Source organism: Dreissena polymorpha, chromosome 12 (genome assembly GCF_020536995.1).
Source record: "Dreissena polymorpha isolate Duluth1 chromosome 12, UMN_Dpol_1.0, whole genome shotgun sequence".
NCBI lineage: Eukaryota > Metazoa > Mollusca > Bivalvia > Myida > Dreissenidae > Dreissena > Dreissena polymorpha.
The window spans coordinates 34436434-34446726 of NC_068366.1; the positions used below are offsets into that span (position 1 = coordinate 34436434).

At 34.2% G+C, this 10293-nt stretch overlaps 1 protein-coding gene across 1 annotated transcript; it reads right to left on the reverse strand.

Annotated features, from left to right (window-relative positions):
* Positions 1 to 5245: 5245 nt before the first annotated feature.
* LOC127853947 (uncharacterized) lies at positions 5246 to 8708 on the reverse strand. Its single transcript, XM_052388818.1, has 4 exons — positions 8452 to 8708; positions 8122 to 8235; positions 7278 to 7428; positions 5246 to 7116 (listed from the first exon to the last, which is right to left on the reverse strand). Exons 1-4 carry the CDS (start codon positions 8690 to 8692, stop codon positions 6861 to 6863), a joined length of 762 nt encoding a protein of 253 aa, XP_052244778.1. The 5' UTR covers positions 8693 to 8708; the 3' UTR covers positions 5246 to 6860.
* Between the last annotated feature and the right edge of the window lie 1585 nt (positions 8709 to 10293).

The following is a 10293-nucleotide window of genomic DNA, read 5'->3' on the forward strand; positions in this document are numbered from 1 at the left end:
CAGTTGTAATGTACATCGAATTAAGTGTGATTTCGGTACGAGTGTTGACTGTTGTGTTTGTAAAGTATTCAAAGTCGGAAAAGAAAACGGATGGTTGCATAATTGTATGTGTGGAATAATGTTATTATATACATGTATTTCATAGGTATGTCATTTTGTAACCATATACCTTCGTCGCGACTTGGAATTCCCGTTTCTAAACATAGAACATTTTACCTGGTAAATAATCACACTTCAACCAGCGAAGGGAATGGCGGCACCTGAAAAGGACAGAGTAAAAACGAAAACCAGGGGTACATTTAAGTAGTACCCGAGCCGACAATGACCAATCGAGCTTTTCTTAAGGCACTGTGCACGGACTTGTTGTCATTAATTGATTGCAAAATGAGACCAACATCACTTTGAAAATGCAAGTCCTCTAAATGTAAAGAACAAACAAAATTTACTTTTAAGGAAGTCATGTTTAAGTATGTTACTTGCAGCCATTGTTTACTTTTTCGGTCAAGTGGGAGCAGTGGCTTAGAAATCGAGAGGTCCCTGGTTCGAATTCCGCCCTGACCACTTGAATTTTCCTGAGCAAGAAATTTATTTATTCCACGTTTGCTCCTCTCCATCCAGGTGTATACAGTGGTACTTGTTTGGGAATAAGCCAGTGTGCATTGTCTGCATACTGCGCCGAATGTTAACGGACGACTTATGACCCAGTGATCAGGGGGTAAATGTGAAGTTGATTAAAGATCTATATCGAAATCAGACTATAAACACACCTTCTATTTTCCGGTCAAGCAAATTTATGTTATGTAACATCACACAGTTGACCGCCTGCTTAAACAAGTCAGTTGTGTTCATTTTAGGAGGAGGTGGTTCTAATGTAAGTATTGATATTTTTACAGAGGCTGTAATGAATTTCATAGACACCGATGTGCCTGCAATTGCTGGGGCATCAACAGTGGCTCTGTACACCGGCTTCAGTTTAGTGCAGTCGTTTTCAGCTGTGTATGGCACTTACCTAACTTCTTTCAAGTTAAAAGCATTTGAACATATCCTATTGGCTTTGACTGTCTGTCATCCAGTCAGTCTGTCACAAAACTTTTCAGAACTATATACATGTATCATAAACTATATTAGATGTCAACATGAAACTTACTGGATGTAAAGCTATCAATCAGGAGAAGTGACAATCAATCGTTTATTGTTGCTTTAAAAACTGTACAAGATTGACCAAACTAAGACAAATGCAGGCAACGATTTTGCGTCTAATTTAAGATAACGTAGTGCACAAGTGACAGGGCTATTCAGAATGATATGTCTGTACACGTCTCAGCGATGAGTTTTTAAGTTCGAATGTAATCCTCTAAAAAATATGAACGAAATATGCTTAACAAAGTGAACAGAACTGTGTTTTTTCACTCTATGAAAAGAAACTACAGCAAGAAATGCACTAGTAACATATTTGTTTTGAAACAATCAGTAAACAAGATGGCCTGAAAGGTCCAAAGTCGCTCAACTGAGATACAAAGGAACTCACCTGTTCTGTGCAGCCCAAGATGTAATTAGAACAAATGGTCTGACAAACTGTCATAAAGAGTGAACAATAAATGTAACTTTTAGAGATCTAACAAAGTCTTACTCTATGCATATAAGGATAAATTCTCCGCCCACACGCAGCCAAGTTGTTCAACCAACAGGAACCATTTTCGAACAAATAAAAGATATCATTGGGATGAATATCTGACCAAGTTGTATGAGGATCGGAGAATAAATGTGGCCTCTAGAGTGTTAACAAGGTTTTACTATAGCTTTGTAAGGAAAAATGCCCTGCCCCCTGGTGGCCATGTTTTTCAAGCAAACGAAAACAATTTCGAACTCGTCTAAGATATCATCGGTACAAATCATCTGACCAAATTTGATGAAGATCGGAAATAAATGTGGCCTCAAAAATGTTAAAAAGGTTTTACTAAATCCGTATAAGGAAAAACAAGCCGTGTCCCATGGAGGCCATGTTTTTCAACCAAACAGAACCAATTTTGACCTCTCCCAAAAATATTTTGGCACAAGTGTTCTGAGCGAATTTCATGAAGCTCAGAAGAATCTCAGAAGGAACTCTTTCCCTGTATCTTGTAAATAATCTTTCAACGCCATCGGCGCTCTCGTTTTCCTTGATCTATTAAAGGGGCCTTTTCACAGATTTTGGCATTTTTTAACTTATTCATTAAATGCTTTATATCGATAAATGTAAACATTGGATCGTAAAAGCTCCAGTAAAAAATCAAGAATAAAATTAAAAAAGGAAAAGAACATTGCCCGGACCAGGTTTCGAACCAGTGACCCCTGCAGTCCTGCCAGAGTCCTGAAGTAAAAACGCTTTAGCCTACTGAGCTATTCCGCCGTGTGTGAATGACCTGTGATGTGCAAACATACTGCGTCATTTAGACGCAGCAGATAGTGGACAATTTTAATCATTTATAAACATTCTCTTCCGCGACACGTATAATACAAAGATTGTTAACATAAAAAAAATTCTATACATGCTCCGTTAAAAAATATTCCATTTAACATGATATTCCCATTATGTTTCCATTTGTGAATTAATATAGTTGAAGAACTAAAAACTCTTGCATAAATTATACAACTCTTTCTCGCGCGGATGCGGCAGATGCGGCAGTTATCAGGTTTATCGTAGTTAAGAACGAACTGGCTTGAAACGCGTGGTACTAACCTTAGTTGTTCGCAAGCGAACAGTTAAAAAAACGATTGGAAATTAGATACATGCTTAGTAAGTGCATAAATCCCTATTTCATACACACACACGTTCGCCATTTCAGATTGAATGCAACATGTAATAACTATTTTATCAAAGTCGTGCGAAAGTGAAAGTAAATTATAACAAATGTTATTACTGGGCAAAAAAACTAGTTACCACACATCATAACGATTGTTAGAAGTCTGTTACAAACGCATTCGTACCGCCTATGTAACAGCGATGTACATACTGTCATTACACACAGAATTATTAATAATTTACTATCCCAAAGATAATGTTAAGTTGACAATCAATACGTAGTTATTATTTAAAGTGATTTTTTTTGGTATCTAGTAAGAAGAGTGAAGGTTTGCGAAATTTGATTCATATCTCAAAAAAAAGTTTTACTTTAAATACACTTTCGAATATTGTCATTACATAAAAATGTCCGAACGACCTTGCAGAAAATAGGGAAGTACCTCTGCGTTTAGAGATGTAAGGGGAAAAAATAAATTAATGCTTACCTATATTATTCATCTTGGCGTATACAAGTTATTTACAACTGAACATTGGCAGTTACTACTTATCGACATGTTTGTGACAAAGTTTAAACGCGGGAAGAGAAAGTTCATTCGCACAGTTGATTTCAAAATCCCCGTTTCTTTTTATGTCACTTTATTGTGGTTGATTTTCTGGAATATGCATTAAAAGGTCTTAGCACAATGGCTGTTACTCCATCAAGCTTAGTAGCGATCACAAATTAAATGGAATCAGCGCACATATTGCATCGTTATGTAAAAAAGAGATATAAAGGCGCACTTACTTGATTGCTTTGTTTTGTAAAACCATCTAACTGAGCATACACTTGGTAGCAAAATATCATAAGTGTCATCAAGATTGGTTTATGGAAACTATAGCTATTGATCGTAATTCGCCAACATCGCTTCAAAAGACAACATCAACTTGGACAGTTTTGGATAAATTAAGGTCCATAAATTAGGAATGCTGAGTTCTATTAACCTGAATGCTTAACTTGGTGGATATAAAAAATAAGTACCACCACCTTTTATGTTCGTCCGATATATGCTATCGAAGTAAAAAGTCGGCACAATGTGAAAATTTTATACATAAATTGCAATAATTAAAAAACGCTTTCTGATCTCTGGCTGATTATCGAACTTAGCCAAGATGTAATGCTCATAAACATTATTACCAAGTTTCATGATGATCCGATTTAAACTAAATGAATTACTGAGCAGACTAAACCGCCCGACCACTGCTACAGACAGATCATTGAACAGGTGCTTTACATGTCATCAAATGCTATTAATTTACAGTGACCACATGGGAATATTCCGACACGTCAAATTCTAAAAGTAAGTTATTTAACTACCCTCAAGGAATGCATGTTTGACAGTGGAGAAAAAAATACTATACTTCAGCTATTCAATGCTGTGAATAAAGAGTGACTCTGAAAACGGCTTTAATGGTTCTTGTTTTCCTACATAAAACATGTGTATTGTGAAACTCGAATGACCCAAAAGACCTAGGTGCATTGATTCTTACCTTGTGGACATAGATTGAAGACTTAGCGTCGATTGCAATGCGGGGGGGGATCAGCAATAGTAAAAGCAAAGAAAATGCTGTCCGCGTCCGTCCGTCTTATTGCGTATGCCTATGGCATTTCGTATGTCAGAAATGTGATCCTACGATAGCAAAAGAAAAACTGTTTTTAGTATCTTAAATGAGTCTTGTATGGTTTGAAGTGAAATTTTGTGACAAACATGTACAATCTTCTCTTTTGCAAAATTAAACTCGTCTACACATTAACAAAACATCTAAATACATGTATTGTAAAAATTCGATAAGTACATGAAATAATGTTATTAAGAACAAATGAATGAGGATGTTCGTACATTTTAACTAGTTAAATCGTCTTCATGTATTAACCTTTTTATCTTTTTTGCATTTTACCTTCCCCAGGAAATGAAAGGCAAATAAGTAGTTCACTATGTCTATGCAGGAGCAGAATAAAGGCTAGTTGGCATGAAAAGCACAATCTTATCTGACACCTTGTGTTTCCTTGTCTTAAATCATTTAATTTATGATAAAGAACATACATATGAATACAAACAACTATAATTATATCTTTAATATACTTGTTGCCAACATTATTTTTTACGCTTTGGCGATAGTAAATCTTAAAACGTTCCATAATTAATATAAGCACATTGAATCCGCAACGATTAACATGTGTATTTTTAAATATAGATATGTTTAGTAAAATAAAGGTAAGTTTAGTGCAAAATGTAAGGGAACTAACCCAATAGCATAATGTTGTAAAAGTCACTTTGATTGTTCTCCCTTTACACCAACTACTTCGTACATGATTTGGATTTTGGTAAAAGTGCGATTTGAATTCGGCCAAAATGTGTTAGGTACTTGCCGTAAAAAATATCATATAAGACAAAGTTAAATTAAACAACGCCAATTCATAAGCAATTTAGTGGTTGAATGCTTTAATTCTTAATGATATGTTAAAACTTAAATGATTCACGAAACGTTCAACTGTTAATAAGCTTACCGTTTGTAATCGTAAACGGAAGTTTCGGAAAACCCGTGTTACTAGTTTTAGATCCACGCGAGGCGTATATTAAAATAAAAGCTTGATCACGATGTATAACATTCCAAAATCCAAGTTCATACAAACTGTGCAAGGGTTTATCGTATGGAAATGTAACATGTTTGATTATCGTACACAAATAATATTTTCAAAGCATATACAAATATTACTTTGATATAATTAATGCTGCCATTTTGTACAATTAACTGTTAAACGACAAATAAACAATTCGTGTCGTAAAAATCTTAAATCAATAGAAATACAAAACAAATATGAGTTTAAAACAAGGTGGCGGGCAAAATGGACCATAAGAGGGCGCATTACATCTTTTTTTCACAACATTTTGGTTCGGCAAATCCGTAGAACATCTGATCAATCATTTAAGGCCTGGATGCTTATTTAAATAGCAAAGGAGCCTGTTACCAGTTTTGGCAATCGGGCGAGATTTAAAAAAAACATAAACATATTTTAAAAATAGTCCTCAAAATCAAAATTGTTTAAAATAGTGTTTCAATGTTTGAATAAGCATTATCAAAATGAGTGAAACTCTTTATTTTCGCTTAAATAAGTATTTAGACTTTTCAAAATAATAGTTATTTTAATTAAAATTTTAAAATATAGGAAAATCTGTGAACAAAGTCCCTTTTGTACAAAAATCAAGTCGCAGACAAATAATGAAACAGCTTCTCGTTGAAGCATTTATTGTTGAATATATTTTAAACGTATTTTAAACGCCAATTCTTTCAAGAGCGTCTATTTTGTATAGGAATAACCATGTTGTTTAAAGTGTCTGCAACCCTTGTTTAACATTGGTACCTCAATGTCCGTATAGCTTTATTAACGTGTACACATGCATTGAATGAAATGTGCATTGAATAATTTTGATCATCCTTTGCTGGTAAAAGCAACCGATCTTCGTCGCGTTTGCAAACTAGATTTCCACGAACAAGTAACGTCGATAATATTCATGTTGGTGTTGAACATGTATCGTAGAATTTGCTTTCCAACTTGCGTGAGTAAGGTTAATTTAAATAAACCTTGTCCGTTTGTATTTAAGATTGGTCAGCTTCTAATGGGCAAAGATTACGCATCAACTTAAAATATACTATGTCTACATTTGTTTCATGTGCAGTCGTATATTACGCTCATCCGACCATAAAGGGACTTATGAACAAATGAAAGGAACACACACACAATTGGATAAAATGACACTTTGACATAGACATTAAGACATCCGGTTCGAATACCGGTGAGATTTTTTTTAAGTCTATTTCAAGGTCTTAAATAATTGCACTGTTTCTCTCTCGGGGAATGTGTAATCATCTGTAAGTCCCTTCAAATTAAAATTGACCATAATTTTCTTTAACACCCACAAATTGCATTACTTTAATTGACAGGCTAATGTAATGTCAACTAATGTAAATTTTATGAACACATAACTTGCTTAAGTCCATCATTTTATTTCGACATTTCCATTGTTTCGTTTCCTTTTGCCTACGTTAAACTTGATCCTGTACACATTTCACCGCTGTCATCCTGTTGTGGAGGAACATTGCTGAGTCGACCGTCGCGACATTCTTCTGGATTTGTTTCCTGCATAATTACTTGAGAGTCCGAGTTCATAATGTGCGTTAGCTCAACTGAATAAATACTGTTTGGTTCTTTGTTGCTTTTGGGTTCTTCAGTGTCAGACACTATTTTCGAGTAAGCTATCGAGTCTGTTAAACTTGATTCAGAATCATCCACTGATCTACAAGTTTTGATAATAAATTAAGATTATTTGTCTGCAATATGACTTAGGATGCGAATAAACTTATAACATTTATAAACAACAAGAAGAAATTTGAAGGGAAAAATTCTTTATATTTACAGCATTTGCATGGGCAGGTAGGGTTTGTTTCGTCAACTTACCTGTAGTTAACCTTCTTGCAGTAAAGACACAATACTACCGATAGAATAGTAATTGTCAAACCAAGAATCAATAGTGTTGCTACGAAGCGCCAGATATACAGTTGAATTGTTTTGTTTGCATCGTCCATTTTCCTCGCCTGTTCTGTTGCGTCTGAAGCACATTTGTCATAGCATGTACAAATATAGTTAATCAAAGAGAAATCTATGAGTAGACTTAATAAATTAAGCAAGGATGTGGTATGAAAAACATAAAGGTTTCAGAGCAAACCTAAAAATGGAAAAATAATATGTGAGCTATTACATATCTAAAGAAGAGATTGGCTTTTTGAATATCCGTTTTTATTATTTTAAATGACCCGATAAGTACTGACATTCCAACAATAGTAAAATGTGCAGAAGAAATTAATAACTTAAGTGTACATTTACAAAAAAAGTATGATGGAAAATTACGCCTAATTAGCTCAGTAACGCTTAAAATTCTAAAATTGAAACAACACGCAAGCGATTTTGATATCTTGATATCTTAAACACTATTTTACTGTGTATTCTTATCTTAATTTGCTATTTTACATTATTAGAAAAAGGAAGAAATGGTCAGTAACAGATCAAACTCTGAAATTCACACAGATAATGATTATACATATGCGGCATTCAATGTCATCATAACACATATAAAATAATGCAATTGTCGAAAACGTTCAAAAATCTGCTCACCAACATTTGAACCTACATAATTTAAAAGTACGAGCGTATTAACCCTCAATAAACGTTAACAATTGTATTCGTTTTTTTGTTCTGTTTCGATGCGCTCTGTTTTCCTAGTTATGACTATGATAATACTTACTTTCCCGTAACAGAGATATAGTGTTTTCATTTTCCATGATGAGACGTTGCCATGTTCGGTTCTGAGATTCTTGTGACTGGTTCCATATAATCTCTATTTTCTCCACTGTCTTGTCTATATGACAGCAATAATAATTTTATGGATGTCAAATTATTAGACTGCTCATGAACATTCACTTAAAGATGAAAACAAATGAAACCCTTGCATTTAACAGAATATTTGAAATTGTCAAAACCGTTAACTTTAAATTATTTTATGTACGAATGTGCGCATGTCATGGTCCTAGATTGTCATTTAATTAATATTAAGATAAATTTATTAAACTATTACCTATGCAGTACAATACGCAGCCCTGTCTAGTGTTCGCGGGGTCACAGGGGTCTCCGTATCGAGTCAGATCCTTGCACAAATAACAAAGAGAGTCCGCCTCCGTGCGTACTTCCGGCGGACGAACGCATGATTCGTAGCCTACGTTGTCGCAACTTGAAGATCCACAGGGAATTTCATTTCTAGCGGAATCTGAGAAATAGATTTTAACACAAATTAACAACACGATTACAACCCTCTTCATGTTCAACCAAAGCGAATTTAACTATTCCTCTATGACCAACCATATACTTTATAATTCAAATCCGTCGGGAAACACGTATAGTATTAGGGCTAAGCAAAACAAAATATGTTTAAGGTGATACACGTTGTTGACCGTATAGCATTAATTAACATATTTCGAGCGGTATTGTATACAGTATATACTAATCAGTCCTTATATTATGCTATGTTTCATATTTTAAACATGTTAAGTATATACATATTTCAGCCTAATAAGAAAATAAGAATTATGTACATAACACAGAAACGTGACGTGCAACTAAATACACATTTGTTCGGCCTTGTTTTCGATCGGTTATTCCAATGGATACTTCAACAGCGAATCTATTGCGTAATAAACAGTGGCGTACTTAACATTGATTATTGTATCTGCAAGTAATAGTGTGAATACAGGTGTGTCATAACACAAAGGTTTAAATGTCGGACATATATCAGCAGATAATTTAAAAGCATCTTATATAGAAGCATTTGTAAAATATCAAGATCGCACTGTCTATGCACATGTTCTTGTTGGTTTGTACAAATTGTTCTGTATATTTCAAAATAAATTTTGCTAAAATTAAAATATGAACTATCATTTAATAGTAATATGTTGTTAATTAAATCATTCAAATGTTATTAAATATCAATACATAAACAAAGACATTTTTTTCAATGGTTCATAATTATTTATTTAAAACGCTTTAATAACCTGAGCACTTTTGCCAGGTGATATCTTATGTAAACAACGCGAGTTTACATTGAATATTAACACCGATAGATTCATGATTAATTGTCAGCTGATTCTCGCTTAAACGTCGGTGTTTCAACGATACAAACAATATCTCGCCTATATTCCACAATGTCATAATATTTGTAAAAATGAAAGTGGATGGTTTCTTTATAAATTACGGTGGTATACATGGGACATAGAAAATATTGAGACAGGATGAACCCGTATTTGTTTATCTGGTAGTCGGTTAAATAGTAAACAAAAGCTTATATGGACATATATGTTAACTCGTAACAATACAAAGCGACGTAGCTGTTATCAGTCGCAATTGGCTATGTTTAATTAACAAATATGTTCAAACAAATGTTTGATACCATGCTTGTTTAACGAAACATACACGCGTCCTTTCATAACACTATTTAAAAATCACATTTCACTTTGAATGAAATCCACAGATTAACTTGTTGCAATTTACTTGAATGTTATACTGTAATATAAGCACTATTGATTGACAGCGTTATATACATCGAGTGCAAATGTAATTTAAGGAATGCTGAATTACATTTACTGATGGTGTGTTTGTGTGTGTGTGTGTGTGTGTGTGTGTGTGTGTGTGTGTGTGTGTGTGTGTGTGTGTGTGTGTGTGTGTGTGTGTGTGCGTGTTTGTGTGTGTGTGCGTATGTGCGTGCGTGCGTGAGCGCGCGTGCGTGCGTGGTAACCCGAAAGATTTTAAGGTATTTATAACAGCTAAATTGAAAACGTAATGAAACAGACTATGAATTACAGACATTAAATAACAAGCATATGTTTGAAATGGAATCATAGAATCTGAAGTGGTCATACATGTTCAC